The 15,755-nt window shown below is 43.2% G+C and overlaps 1 protein-coding gene across 1 annotated transcript in view; it reads left to right on the forward strand.

Moving 5' to 3' along the window:
• Window positions 1-15,609, forward strand: part of TMPRSS15 (transmembrane serine protease 15) — a 182,258-nt gene extending 166,649 nt beyond the window's left edge. Inside the window, exons 23-27 of the mRNA XM_089508436.1 lie at window positions 10,533-10,714; window positions 10,919-11,014; window positions 11,965-11,967; window positions 14,706-14,845; window positions 15,454-15,609. Of these exons, the coding sequence (XP_089364562.1) occupies window positions 10,533-10,714; window positions 10,919-11,014; window positions 11,965-11,967; window positions 14,706-14,845; window positions 15,454-15,609 (577 nt within the window). The remainder of the gene's footprint in view (window positions 1-10,532; window positions 10,715-10,918; window positions 11,015-11,964; window positions 11,968-14,705; window positions 14,846-15,453) is intronic.
• Window positions 15,610-15,755: the final 146 nt, after the last annotated feature.

The raw sequence follows: 15,755 nt of genomic DNA on the forward strand, positions 1-15,755 counted from the left end.
TAGTCTTATATAAAAGATCTACTTTATTCTACTATATACAAAATACTATATGCCCTATAAATCACAATCTCTACAATCTCCAAAATATCTCCAAACTACTCACACAACTACCCACAAAATGCATTGGCAAACATAGCAATTATTATAGCCATTGTTAAACACCACCCACTTAGTCAGTTTCCACCCAATGGGCGTGTACATTCATTTTGATTGGTTCACATAGTTCAACCCATACTTAAGAATTTCATCATCTCACCTTGTACACTTAATGAATCTCAGGTGTTTTCAATTGTACATTCTATAATTCTGTCCTTGGCATTCAGGACTGCTAAATTACATTAGCTTTTTCACCTGTGTGGCTTCTTAATTGCTTTTGCTTAGTCACTGTGACTTTCACATACATGTTTTATTTCTTCTCCTATATCCCATGTTGCATTTTCCTTAACATATTTGGCCTTTGTTTAGGCATTCTTTCTCTCTCTCCTTTCTCTCCAGTAACTTAGTTTAGGGACCCAAGTCAGAACTAAGAGGTGAGAAATTGATATTCCACCTTGGACTCTACCCTCCAAATGTTCTGATTAATCCCCATCATCCCACTATTTCAGCCTCTTTTAAAATGTCTCTCTTATCTCCTCTCTACCCTCCTTTGTGTTCAGCTTACTTCAGTTGCTGAAAATTGGGTTCAAAGTGTAATAGCAGTTTGTACTCAAGTCAGCAAGGGAAGAGGAGAGAAGGAGTGGAACTGTACCATTTCCTGTAGACTCAAGCAAAAATAACTTCTGCAGCCTCTTAATTTTTACCATCTTGACCACACTCTGATGTTTTTTGGTAGCCCTGTTTTCATCTGTCAAGTAGTGGTGGGTATCTTGGACTAAAAAATGTCAGCTATGGTTTAAACCCACAATTTGGTTTATTATCAAAACACATATAAAATCATATTGCAGTCAGCTCAACTAAACTAAAACGGTTGTTTGAATTAATAAACTAACCTCAAGCATAAGCAGGTCACTTCTCTTCCATGCTGAAAGAACTGGGAAACATTAGTGAGCTGTTGTTTTTCAAACTTCTTGATAGGTGGATGCCATGTACTTGACACAGCTTTCCCTACTAACTGCACTAAATGGTAGGGGCAGCAACCTTATCATGCCTATGCTCAATAGTTGATAGTTTACATATATCTCTAACAGTTTAGGCATAGCATGCATTTGTATCATTGGTGGTCTTAGTTGTACCCTCTCTCTTCTCCCTCTCACTCCCTGCATCAGTTAGTCTGCAGTTTGTTTGTGTTTATTTGGCCTTTGTTTTGGCATTCTTTCTCTCTCTCCTTTCTCTCCAGTTGTTGAAGAACACATGTTATGGTGCCTTGCACCTTGAAATGTTATGAAAACCTTTAAGATTTGTAAGTAAATCTACTTCATACAGTTTTACAAGAAGAATAAGGCTGATTTATTTTTCTGCTAGACCCTCGGAGTGGTGGTGTAGGACAACTCATTACTCACCTTCTGTTTTAGAATGGTTCCTTCCCTTATGTGGGGGATCCATTCCGGACCCCCGCGTAAGGGAAATTCTGTGTATGCTTGAGCCCCATTAAAGTCAATTGGTCTCATGCTCACAGTGGCGCAGTGGTGCATACGCACCATGGACATGCATCCCATTACTCTTTCCAGGGCGTGGCACCACTTCTTCCAGTGTGGCTTCCAGCGTATGCTGGAAGCTACATAAGGTGCATCCGCGTATGACATGGGCGCACTGTACTATGTTTGTGAGATACACTAATTTTGTCTCACATAGCTCAACAGTGAAGACTGCCTGCAAAGAGCTTGGTTACATATTTATGAATTTGCCAGTGAGATTGCCATAGTACTCTAATCTATGTCATACTATTGGAAGGAGTGAATTAAAGATCAATCCTATTTTCCCACAAGGAAGGAAGGATTAGAATGTTGTTGACCAGACTGAAACCAAGGTCAAACCTAAATTTTTTGCCTTACAAGTTCATCAGTATTGTCCCAAACTTATTGAAATACTGCCCTCATACCATAGCATTGTTATACCCATTGTTAAGATCTTGCTTGTCACTGTTAAATTCTCAAACTAAGCAATATGGGTGTTTAGTCAATGGTATTTTGGCAGAGATGAAAACAGAACTCATATTCCTAAAGACCATTTGATGCTGTGTCACCACATTCAATATTTAAATGTAGGACTCAGTAGGACTCCTTACCTGCATACTTGCTGCATACATTTTCTCATAAAGAGGCTCATATCACTGTTAATAAAAGTCTACTAAAATATTCAGTTGATATTTCAATCTGATGCTATGAAGCAAGGCATCTTGGTGTGACATGCATATAAAAAGACAATAAAGCACCATTTCCAATAGACAGAGAAAAGTAGTTTTTGTTGGGGGGTATTCTACATACTAAACTGTAGAAAGAAATATGTAATGTCTTCTGGTAGGTTCTGCAAAAGTTAATTGAATATTGAAGTTTGCCATAATTTTTCTAATACATTTCGTCACTTTAATGTTCTAAACTTTTTTCTATAAAATTAGTAATCTATTTTATTTATCTTGTAAAATGAGTGTGATACAGAACAACACTTCCTATTTCCTAGTTAATATTCATACAGTCGTTACTGTACTGAAACAGAGAAAACAAACATTAACAACTTTCAAAGATCTCATAGATACTTATCTGTTTTAGATTGCTGATGTTCTGTATTTCCTTCAATAAGAGTTAAGCAGAACTTAAGTAAAGCAGTATCACAGTTTCCAGACAGTTATGGTCTTGGATGAAACCACTTGAGGAGTTGTGTAAAGTAGGTGTTCATGATTCTGGCAGAGCTATAAATGGCTGCTGAAGTGGCATCAAAAGCAACTACAGAATGCCGCTGTAGCACAAGGGGAAGTGAGCATGGATTGAAATAAATTTATTTTAATCAGGTTATGTACTCAAACTAGGCAAGTGGCCTAGATACCTTAAAGGCACTAAGCATGGTCAGCCCTAGTTAGTACTTGAAAGGGAGATCACCATCAAGTATCAGGTGCTGTGGGCTATATTTCAGAGGAAGAAACTGGTAAAACCACCTCTGATTATTACTTGCCTAAGTAAATGCTGTGAAATTCATGGGGGCACCATAAGAACACAGGTAACTTGAAGGTGTATATATGCACAATGAAAGGACTGGGAGGCGACCTCACAAGCCTTGGATGAAATGAAATTAGCTAGTGGTGCTCTCCCAGAATACAAGTCCATTGTAAGGGAGTGATGATTTCTCATGGCAAGGTATTGAAGGTGGGGTAGCTCTAGCATGCACTTGTGGCTTCAACTTTTTCGTAATGGCATTTTAAAGTCTAACCAGCTTTTAAACAACATTTGCACTATTTAGACTAAGCAATGGCAGTGCAGCTGCTTTCTAGGGCCACTTCACACCTGCCATGCCTTATTTTGAAGAAGGTCACTGTAGAGAGGAAAGAGGTGGAATTAATAAGTGTGTATGTACTGCTGTTGCTAATGCAACAGCTAAAACTATTTTTTGTGAGCTGGAGATGGGATAGAAGGGAAGGGAACAATTTGTCTCAGGCAGAAAAAATGTCTTAAACTAGCCCCATTGGGGGCCTGGCTTCTTCCATTCAATCAGAACTCATTTCTGGAACATATTCAAAGTTGATCTTGCAAGGCTGAAGTTTCCCTGTATACACAAAAATGTATTAGAATACAATCCTTTCTCATGAAACAGAAGACAGCATCTTGATTAGAGGAAACTGAAGTTATTTGTTGGACTGATCACTTGCATTCAAAGGTTTATCCAGTGTCCCCTTTAAGGCACAGCTAGCAGTTAAAAGCAGTGCTCATAGGGGTGTAGGGGTGGGGTGGTGGATGAAGTGAATACCAATGAAGATGTGATATGCACTTACTTTATTTTCTGGCATATAAGACGACCGGGTGTATAAGACAACCCCCAACTTTTAATATAAAAAATAGAGTTTAGGATATACTCATCATACAAGGCTACCCCTATTCCTTGGATGCTGGCAGCCGGCCGTGCACATGCGCGCCGGCTTCAAAGGGGCCTTGGAGGCCCCTTAGAAGCTGGCGCAGAGCTGCTGGCTCCCCAGGCCTCCAGAGGCCTGAGAAGCTGGCAGCCCCAGGGCATGTGCGCTGGCTTCTAAAGGACCTCCGAATGCCCCTTAGAAGCCGGCACGGGGCTGCCGGCTCCCCAGGCCTCCGAATGCCCCTTAGAAGCCGGCATGGGGCTGCCGGCTCCCCAGGCCTCCGGAGGCCTGAGAAGCCGGCGGCCCCAGAGCGCACACCCAGCGTACAAGACGGCTCCCAACTTTTGACCCAATTTTAGAGGGTCAAAAAGTTGTCTTGTACACCAGAAAATACGGTACATTCCTGGTGAATCCTTATGAGAGGACAGTAATCAAAGCGATCGGTGCACAGTTGCAGAAAGGCTCACAGCTCTAATGCACTAGAATAGGCAAAATGCGTGTACATGTGTGCCTTTAAATAGGTTTCAGGTTTAAAGAATGGTCAATTTTATACATCCAATTTGGGCTCTATAGTTCATGGTCGGGTGTCTCAAAAGTTATCTCGCATAAAGTATCTAATATATTCCAAGCTCTGACCTACTAAAAATTTCCAGCTTTGTGATTCTTGATCTTACTACAGACTTATTTTTTGTCAGTTAAAATATGAGACCTAAGCAAACAAAGAATAATTAATGTAGAGTTCTCTGCATTAAATACACTATGCCAGCCTAAGTGTTCCCACTTCACCTAGAATTGAGTATCTACATTATTCATCCATTGTGCTGCAAATAGTATGATTAGGGAACGATCTCATGCCTTATAAAGGGAGATGCCTTATAAAGGGAGATGCTGCAGTAACAGTCACTCCACAACTGATCTAAAGCAAAATCAGCCAGGTTAATGCTAGTTGTCAAGTTTAACAATGGCTTCTGACTTGGCAGTTACACTATATTGTGTTTATTAGCAGTGCAGAGACATTTAACTGAACATCATTTGTCTCTGTTCAAGCTTTGATTTCCCCTAAATCAAATAGGAAAGAAACAACAATGTGATATACATAGTATTGCACTGACACACTCCAATCCAGCATTTGGATGGGGGGGGCAGTTGCTTGGAAATTTCCCACCATCCCAAAGCCATCAGTCCCCAATCTATTACAGTTAGGAGATTCTGAGAGCTATAATCCAAAAATGTATTTCCTCCCCAGAGTTCTATTCCAATCTGGGTTTCTTCTATACTCCTGACAGATCTTGCACCTTTTGTCCCCTTTTGCCCTCAAAGCCACACTGTATTGAAGTGAGATCATGTCTCCACATTATTATGTCCTCACTCTACTGCTGGTGTTCTGCTGTGAAATATCATGAGCTAAGCTGTTTAGCAAGACAGAGGTCAGCTATAATTCAATTACCTTGGCCAACATAATTATCTGTGGCTTTCAGAATCCACAAGTGTAATAGCTGTGATGGCTTGGGGACTGTGGAAATGTCCAAATAAGCAACTTTCCCCCCTCCAAATTCTGGATTGCTATGTGTCAATGCAATACTATGTATATTACATTGTTGTTTCTTTTCTATTTGTTTTAGGAGTAATCAAAGCTTAGTCAAGAACAAGCACAATAGTATTGTAATAGGTTCTTTAGTGTTTTGAATAATCTAAATTTATATTTGAAAGAAAAAACCAATTAAATATAAAAGCAGTGTCTAGATATTTGGGATATCCCATAAATGTGTGCCTGGGGACTGTAGCATTCCATGGGAGGAGGCAAATTTTGACTTGAAAAATCAAACTATCACGTTGCATATCTTGGCCACTCTGCAGAAATTCTCTTCTTTCTCTATCAAACTGTGGGCATTATGCCCAGTGCATTCAATGGTATTTTACTCCAGCAAGACTGGAGAAAATATATGAACATAAAACAAGTAGGTACTGGAGATGGTATGAGTCTGGAGTTCATTTTTGACATCATGGCGGGATACAGACGGGCAGGAGAAGACGTCTTGGAGGTGTATTCTGCTGAATACGGAGCCTCCAGACTGCCTGCCCCGGGGACGTGCTTCAGGTGTTGGGGCTTCCACACGGGGGGCAGTGAAGACGCCTCACCTGGGTCCGTTTCGGACCCGTAGCTTCTATACCGCCGCCTCGGAGGACGCCGCAAAGAAAGGGGCAGCTTCCGCATGGGCGGCCCAAACCGCGGCTTTTTTTTTCTTTTGCCGGCTGGCGGATGCGCAGCTGCGCATCTACAGCGCTAAGCAGCGGCGGCAGAAAGCCTATGTGCGCATTTAAAGTGCCCAGGCCCCTTTAAAACTTTTTTCCCCGCTCTGCCCAAGAACAATGGTGGCAGAGGAGAACGTGGTGCCCATCCTGGCATCATGTGTCATTCTGCACAACATCTGTGAGACCAAGGGCAGGGTCCTGGATGAGGGCATGCGATATAGGCGCCGTTTTGTGCTGCCCACCCTGGCACCAATCACAGAGGCTCAAGAGAAAGAGAAGAAGAAAGCAGGGGAGACTGTGAGGAATGCCCTGGCAGATTTTTTTCTGACAAGGAGAATCTGAAGCATGGCTCCTCTGCCATCATCTGTGATGTCAGAGTGCAATGTCCTGTAATAGCATAAGCACATGAATAAATGTATCCCATTATCCACAGTTTGAGTCTGCCTATCATTCCTGATCTGTGCTGTGGGCATGTTTTGCCACGTGCCTGAGGGGGACACACACAAACACACACACACAAAAGGTCTCCTGGCGCCTGTTTTCCTGGGTGAAAAAGATACATCAGCTCCAACTGCCAATTGCCCCTTTGACAATGTATCAATCCCCGTCAAATTCAAGCTTTCCTAATGGCCCATTTGAATGTATCAATAGGGCACCCAGAGGGCATCTATTGGGGGAGAGATTCAAACTGCTCCTCTGAAAGCTTTCATTGGCCTAGGACCACCTTGGCCTAACGGCCCTGAGCCACAGGTGCCCATATATACCCCTGCGCAACTGTGCAAGACCCCAGGACGGCGATCAAGATGGCAGAGCCACGCAGGAGGGTCCCGATCCGCATGGCCTACTGGACCGATGAGGAGGTCGGGATCCTCCTGGACTCCCTGATGCCACAGGCAGCTGCGAGGAGGTTGATGGCCAGCACCAACAAGCCCAACCGAGGGCATTTTCTCGAGGCCTCTCGAGCCCTCCGAAACCAAGGGTTTCAAAGAACGCTGCACCAATGCAGAGTTAAGTTTAAAACTCTCAAGGCAGCGTTCTTTGAAACCCTTGAAGATTTCGGAGAGGAGCCCCCGGTTGACAAGCGGCCACCATTCTTCTCGCGGCTGAAGGACCTGTGGGTCAGGGGAGATCGGCCCAGACCAGAAGATCGCCGTCCTCCAGGTAAGTCAGAGCTCTTGCCATGCCCTGTCCTCCCCTCCTTGACCCTTCCCTTGCCCTCCTCTCCTTCCTGCATGGTGCCAATGCCATCCCTCCTCTTCCCTTCTGCAGGCGTGCGGCCAAGGCGGAGGCGGAGGGAGGGAGGGCACCGTGCCAGGTCGCCCTCTCCACCATCCTCGGGGGACGAGGATGTCCCCGAGGGTGGGCCACAGCCAGGACCAGCTGCTGTGGCCCCTCCGCAGCCAGAGCAGGCTCCTCTGGCGGCAGGTAGGTCCCTAGGGTGAGGGGTGGGGGTTGCCTGACTGCAGCCCCCACGACACTTGTGCCCTCGTCTGCCATGCCAGCATGGTAACTTGGGCCTTTTCTTCCTCTTTTGCAGGGCTTGAAGTCCTTGCTGCTGTTGCCGCCGCCGAGGAGCCTGGCCCGAGCCGCCGCCTGCCAGGGGAGCCAGGGGACTTGGCCCTCGATGCCAGGACCCTGGATCGGGTCCTCCAAGCCCGGCAGCAAGGTAAGTGTGGAGGTGAACCCAGGGAAGGGAGAGGGGGCACCCAGAAACCCTGCCTGTGGGAGTGGGTGATGGGCTCCACAGGCTGACCCTAACCATCCTCTTTCTTTTCCCCCCACAGAGAACCGGACGGAGAGGATGTTCGCTGCCCTGGAGGAGAAGGTGGACAAGCTGGCGGAGAGAGTCTCCTCCATCGAAGAGACCCTCCAGGAACTCCTCCGCCGGCTTCCCGCCCCACCGCCTCCTCCTCCTCCCTGAAGCAGCTTCCCTCCCCTGCCCCCTCTGCCATCCCCCTTCACCACCACCCCCTTCACCCTCCCCCTTCCCTTTGTATATATTGTACATATGTAAATAAAAATGTTTTGTTATTGTAAATAAAAAAGTTTATTTTTAAAAAAAATTGTGTGGTTTTTTTTTTTTTTCCTTTGCCGGCTGGTGGATGCGCAGCTGCGCAGCTACAGCGCTAAGCAGCGGCGGCAGAAAGCCTATGTGCGCATTTAAAGTGCCCAGGCCCCTTTAAAACTTTTCCCCCCGCTCTGCCCAAGAACAATGGTGGTCTCCTGCCAGCTGGTGATCAGCTGGTGTTGGCATCCTTGTCCTCTTGCACTTTGCCAGTGTCATCAGCATCATGGATGCCTCCTCTCCTTTGGTCACCGCACTCTTGCTGAATCTGCAATGCACAGCCACAGCTGTCGCTGCTGCCACCGCTGTCCCCCTGCCATCCCCCATCACCTCCCTTGTACATATGTAAATATTTACAGTTTTAGGGGTTTTTTATTGTTAGGTGAAAATGGCACAGGAATGTGTGTAGGGGTGCACTTTAAAGTCCAAACTTTCCAAGCAGCGCATGCGTACATGTTGCTCTAGGGTTAGGGTTAGGGTTAGGGTTAGGAGTCTTAAAATGCGCTGCAGCTGTGCTGCAGCTTCCACACCTGCATGGCAGCGGACGCTGCAATTAAAGCCTGACTGCAAACTGCGCATGTCCCGGACCCCGACCCATTATGCGACGCAGCTGACACGGAGCTTTTAAATGGGCAACTTAAATTAGCGGCATAGCAATTCTGGTGTACCGGTGCAGCAGCTCTCATGGCTTCTTCCACTTCTCGATATGTGTCAGCATTCAGGTAGGACTGCTCCAGTTTCTGCAAAATGTTTGGCTGGGACCATATAGCTATGAGGTCAGCCGTCTCAGTATGAGACCAAGACGTCCCCCTGCCTTTTTTCGGGGTGCTGGTGGATGGCTGTGCCATCCTGCCTGGTGGCAAAGGGGAGCCGCCGCACAGCTGTGCCAGGAGCAGCCGAACTGTGCCCGTTCCCAGGTGAAAATGGCGCAGGAATGTGTGTAGGGGGTCACTTTAAATTCCAAACTTTCCCTTATCACTTTCTACAACCAAAACATCCGCCGGCAAAACTTACAACTTCCCGCGATTCTAGCAACGCATGCGCACAAGTGGCTCTAGGGTTAGGGTTACGAGTCTTAAAATGCGCCGCAGCTGTGCCGCAGCTTCCACAGCTGCATGGCAGCGGATGTTGCAATTAAAGCTTGACTGCAAACCACGCATGTCCCGGACCCCGACCCATTATGCGACGCAGCTGACACGGAGCTTTTAAATGGGCAACTTATATTTGCAGCGTAGCAATTCTGACGTACCGGTGCAGCAGCTTACATACGGAGCTGCGCACGTACACCGCAAATCAAAAAGAAGCGGAAAAAAGCAGCACCTTTTTAATGCCGCTTCTTCCCGCTTGGGGCGTGCGGGGGGCGTGTTCATGGCGGCATTCAGGTAAGGGCCGTCTGAAGGCTCTACCTTCATGACGTCATGAATACACCCCTTTTTGCCCGTCTGTATCCCGCCATTGCAATGCTGTAATGTTGCAAACTGCTTTCAGATCTTTTAAACTAAAAAGCTGTAAATTTTATTTAAATGAATAAAGTAGTTGCTTCCCAAAAACTGAGTTCCATTTTTGGTTTGGTTTGGTTAAGGGGGAAAGTCATTCAATAATTTGTTCTTGTTCAGTCTAAGGATATGTGATTCTAAAGTGACCCTTAATCCTAATATTCTCAGAATACTTGATGTTGGAACTGATCCACAAGAAGTAGTACAGAATATGCTTACTCAAAATATAGCCTTGATACTAAGTGAGTGGACAAAAGGATAGCAAAAGGCAGTATAAATGTGTACCACTTTTTCTGAGAACGTATATAAGGAATATATGTACAGCAGCAGTCCATACATTTGGCAGCAACTGTCTACCAATTTTTCCTCAGGATGTATGTAAAAATGTACTTTTGAGTATAAAAATGTTATGTCCTCATCCACTATAATTGGGGGATGGAACTGCAGTCCTGTTGTAAAAAAAAATGGGGAACACTGTTTTGGGGCACTTAATATTTCCGACCCGTTTTTTGAAAATAAGATGGTAAGGCCACAGGGCAAATCCTCCTGAAAATACAGCAACAGTGAAAAGAATTAAATTTGTCTGTAAATCTATTGTGCCAGTTTGTTTTAGAAAACTAAAAAACAAACAAAAAAGCCAGCTATTCAGTATCAGAAATTAATCAGTTCTCTCATATAATCACAAGTGATTCTGATTCAGAATATTCATTGTAATCCACAGGAGGAATTTAAAACCTTCTCAGTGGAAAGCAGTTCTTGGCTTGCATAACAATCTGAACCTGTCAAATCCTCAAACAGTCATCCGAGAGATCGATGAAATTATCATAAACCCCCATTACAATAAACGAACAAAAGACAGTGACATTGCTTTGATGCATCTTCAATTTAGAGTCAATTACACAGGTATGATTATTCTTTTCTATACTTTTTCTCTTATTAAGAGGTTTAGACGCAAATCCGAGAGAATACTAGAAAATTAAAGCATTGAATGTTTCCATTGAGTACCTCTAGTTCTCAAAAACGTATGCATTCTGGATTCACGACAAGGGACTTATCATAAAATATTGGACACTGGATTTATCATTTCTTTCTTCTTCTTTTTTACAGATTACGTTCAGCCCATTTGCTTCCCAGAAAAAAACAAATCATTTTTGCCAGGAACTAAGTGTTTCATTGCTGGCTGGGGAAAAACCACAAATCAAGGTGGGCTCTCAACTGTGTAAATGTGCTGTTGAAATCATGAACTTTCTTTCTGTTCCTGTTTTGGTAATTCCTGATGCAATCAATGCAAGATAATTTGCAGAAAATGTATAGTTTGCAGACAAAATCACTCGAATTTGCTATGACTTGGATGCTGTAGTTGATATAGGTCCAGTGGATGTAATCTTAGTGTCTGCTTGTCCCATATTATTAGAGAAGTGTCCATTTGTGCAGCTTGAGGATGTGGATAGGATCCTTGGAGAAGTGAGGGTCACCAGGTGCATACTGGATCCTTGCCTTCATGACCTCTGAAATCAGCTAGAGAGGGATTGGCTGAGTGGATAAGGGAGTGAATGCTTCACTGTAGCAAGGCAAATTTCCACCTGCCTAAAGAAGTCGTTACTGAATAAGACCTCCCAGGATCCCACCATTTTTAATAATTATCAGCCAGTCTGAAACCTTCCATTCTTGGGCAAGGTTCTGGAGCGAGTGGTGGCCTCCCAGCTTAATTTCTGGATGAAATGGATTGTCCGGTTCCATTTCATTCTGGTTTCAGACCTGGTTATGGGAGACAGCTCAGTTCACCTTGGTGGATGATCTACAGAGGGAACTGGACAGGGGGAGTGTGTCCCTGTTGGTACTGCTAGATCTCTCAGCAGCTTTTGATACCATTGACCATTGTATCCTTCTGAGCAGCCTTTCTGGGATGGGACTTGGGGGCACACCTATGCAGTTGCTCCGGTCTTTCTTGGAGGGGCGGACCCAGAAGGTGGTGTTGAGGGACTCCTGTTTGCCAGGAGTGCATTTGCAGAGATAAAACTAGTGTGCCACCAGCACCCATTCCTTGAGACGTCAGATCTGGGTATGATATGCATGCCTTAGTTAAATCCTGTTTGGATTACTGTAATGCACTCTACATAGGGCTGCCTTTGGAAACTGTTCAGACACTTTAGCGGGTCCAAAATGCCACAGCTACAATGCTAACCGGAGCCAGTTAAAGGGACCATATACTGTAACTCCTGTATTGAAACAGCTTCACTGGCTACCGGTTCATTTCCAACACAATTCAAAACGTGGTCATGACCTGTAAAGCTCTACGCAGCTTAGATTCAGACTACTTGGGAGACTGCATCTCCCAATATGAACCACCTAGAACCTTAAGATCATCAGGATAAGGCTTTCTCTCAGTCCCATGCCAGGCTAATTTGGTGAGGACACAAGAGAGAGCCTTTTCAATGGCTGCTCCCACCCTGTGGCACTGCCTTCCACTGGAGGCTAGGCTGGCCCCCTCCCTGCTGGCAAAAGATTTTTATTCCAGCAAGCTTTTTAAAACCATGCAGGTCTGGTTTTATTGGGTTGGTTTAAATTATTTTTTAACCTTTGTTTGTTTTAAATTTTGTTTGTTTAAAATTTTTAATTTTTTACTGTTTTAATTAGGCTATTTTAATTTTTTTAATGTTGCTTTAATGTGTTTTTATATTGTGAGCTGCCTTAGGTGTCTTTTTGGGATAACTAACTAACTAAATAAATTTCTGTTTAAATGGGGGGCTTATCCAGAATGACCAAAAACATCAGGATTTGGTCAGATTTTAGATTTTAAAAAATATCATTATGACATACCTTCTTTCTTGGTTTATTTCTTATTAATTTTTGGTACCAGTCACACCGTTTAAAATTCAGGACAGTTTTTTTCCCCTGCCATAAGAGTTTCCAATACATTTCCAATTACTAGAAAGAATGTTATTTCCTCTCCTTCCTTTTACAGTTATAGTGCTGAAGCAGTACAGCACTTTAACGCTAGTGCTGTAAGAACAAAAAAATTAAAATGTGTGAAAAGGAGAATGTGGTTACTGAGGAACAACTATAAATGGGAGGTTTTGTGTTTATGGCAGGGATGACAGAGAATCAACTACTCGTATTAGAATTGGGCGGAAAGAACAGAGGAAATATGCATGGCTATATGCAGGAGTAGGAAAAGACATAAAATCCAGAAACAGCCCAACATTTACCAGACCTTTGGCCCATCTAGAGCAGTCCAGTTACACACATGCATTCAACAACCTTTTGCTATTTAAAGGAAGTAATGAATTAAAAATGATTAAAAATATTGCAACACTTCAAAGAGTACCAGATGTGTTGTGATATATATCTTCATGGACTAGAGCCCACCTCATCAGATGCCTGAATTGTTATTCTCAGCTGGCAGACACCTACAGTATATGGGTGCAGGGAGTAGAAGAGGTTCTGCTGGAATAAATATGTTAATTTAAGGTGCCATAGCAAAGTTATCCAGCTTTGTCCCATCTTCATCAGGAATAAATAGTTTCACAGCTGAACATTACATGAATTTGAAACAGCACAATTCTCTTCCGGAATTTCCCTGGTGAGAATTGGTTGGCCCCCTAGATGTTGTTTGAATGCAACCTGAATGCAACTTTCATCCTTCCTCACAACTGGCTGTGCTGGTAGGGCTAATGAGAATTACTGTATACTCCAACATCTAGAGGGCCTCATGTTTTCACCCCTAATAAGCTGGGGGCAGGTTGTCCAGTTGTCCAAAGATATTTAAGGATGATATCTTGCATTGGGAAACATATGTCTATCACATTTGTTTTAACACATAGGTCTCCACAGCTACATTTTCCAATGTATCTTCCCAATGCCACCCTGTAATCAGCTCAGCCCCTCCTTCACCAAAGCAGTGATTTCTGTGTTGTCAGAAAGTGCTGGAGATGTCAGTGGACATATCCAGATATTTTCCTGAACATGGATGTGCTCCAAAAATATCTCTATAGGCTTTCCAAGGCCCTCTGGAGGCCCCCACAGATGCTTGTTGCAGCACATTCAGTTATAGGAAAACAGCTAATGTGTGCCTGCTGATCTTCCTGCTCTCTGACATGGAAATGGCCATAGGGAGCAGTGTATTGCTTACAAGTTTTGGAAGGATTTTGATCATTATTTGGTCAGTGTAGATTACCAATTTCTTCAGTAACCAAAAGAGTGAATTACAAAGGCCTAAGTTTATGTCACCGTAATTCAGGATGCCAGACTTAAATATATGTTTCTATGAATATTTTACTTTCACACTTTATGTGTACAGTATGTCTGCATAAAACACCAGGTAAAACATTCTTTCCAACAGTCATTGTAAACTAGAATCCTGTTAGGGCAATACAGTAGGTTAAAATTGTTATAGAAGCAATTATACTTCCTTCAAGACTGAGTAAGTGTGGTCCCTAGTGCAAGCAAATTGCTTCGCAAGCGCATACACAGTCCTCTTTCTCACACTTTTGACTTGTGCATGGGGAGTCCTTAAGCTGTTGTGTAATGTGTGAGTTCAAGATCCTGGAGCCCATTGTGAAATAAGTTCTATAGATATGGATCCAGGAAACTTAACATGTTGCTGGCTGAAGGAATATAGGATTTGGTCATAAGGTATAGCATTTTCCTTGCTACAAGTGGCAAATATTCCTATTTCAATTTTTCAGATTGCATGAATAACTTACAGTTGTTGGTAAATAATGCAGATTCTTTTTCCCCATACCTGGCTCAGCTTCACTAAATCAATCATCTAATGACACAGGCATTACTGTCTAATGAAAATGCATAATGTGAAAATGAATGAAAATATTTCTTGAAAAACATGTTATGCATTCAGGCTGAATCAATGCACATGTTTCTGGATTTTAAACAGGCTCTGTTGCAAATATATTACAACAAGCAGAAGTCCCTCTTATAACACATAACAAATGTCAGAAACTGATGCCAGAGTACAATATTACTGAAAATATGCTATGCGCTGGATACGATGAAGGAGGAATTGATTCTTGTAAGGTAAATGGAACTGATCTGTTTTCTCTGTACAGCTAATTATAGTGACTCAATGCTTATTTTTCTGATCATTATTTTTGATGATAAACATTTTATTTAGTAGTGTGGTACTGATATATGAAAAGGCATTTGCAAACTTGGCAGCTGAAGCCTCTTCTCTAGCAATATCATCACTACCACCACCACTGTCACATAGCTTTGTTTCTTCCCATTTGTGACCTTGAATTTACTTAGAGAAAAGCTGCTTTGAACAACATCTAGATCCCATCACCCAAGGGAACATAAAGCAACTACCAATATCATTACAGGCTACGAGCTACTGTCATAAACAGAATGTTTCAAAGGATGTTCTGCCATCTAAGAAAGGCAGTGTCATACCCCCAATGCTTACAAAAGCCCTTGTGACACAACTTTCATGGAGGCTCAAAGAATTAAGCTGAAAGTCAAAGCTCAGGCATAGCTTTACTGTATTAATACTGCACATAACTGACAGGCATCTCACAGAATGCTTAAGGCCATAACAAATCCCATTTTTGGTTTTCCAAATGGTTTTGTTTCCAATGAAAACAGATTCTATGTAAGACTGTTTTAATTTTTGTTTGTCATTTTAGGGAGATTCTGGTGGGCCACTGATGTGTCAAGAGAATAAAAAGTGGTTACTGGCTGGCGTGACATCCTTTGGGCATCAGTGTGCACTGCCACATCGTCCTGGAATTTATGTGAATGTTTCAAAATACATTGACTGGATAAAAAGGATTATTCACTAGAAGTATTTTCCTCCCTCCAAAAAACCACAGAAAAAATAGGGAAATTCAAGGTCAAGGAGACATATGTACCCTATAGCCTTCACCTCTTGAGAAAATCAGACAAACATCAGATAATTCAGAATTTATCTCTGAAGGGAATTCTGTTG

Source organism: Sceloporus occidentalis, unplaced genomic scaffold (assembly GCF_023333645.1).
Source record: "Sceloporus occidentalis isolate IW3139 unplaced genomic scaffold, rSceOcc1.0.p SCAF_2, whole genome shotgun sequence".
NCBI classification, from domain to species: domain Eukaryota; kingdom Metazoa; phylum Chordata; class Lepidosauria; order Squamata; family Phrynosomatidae; genus Sceloporus; species Sceloporus occidentalis.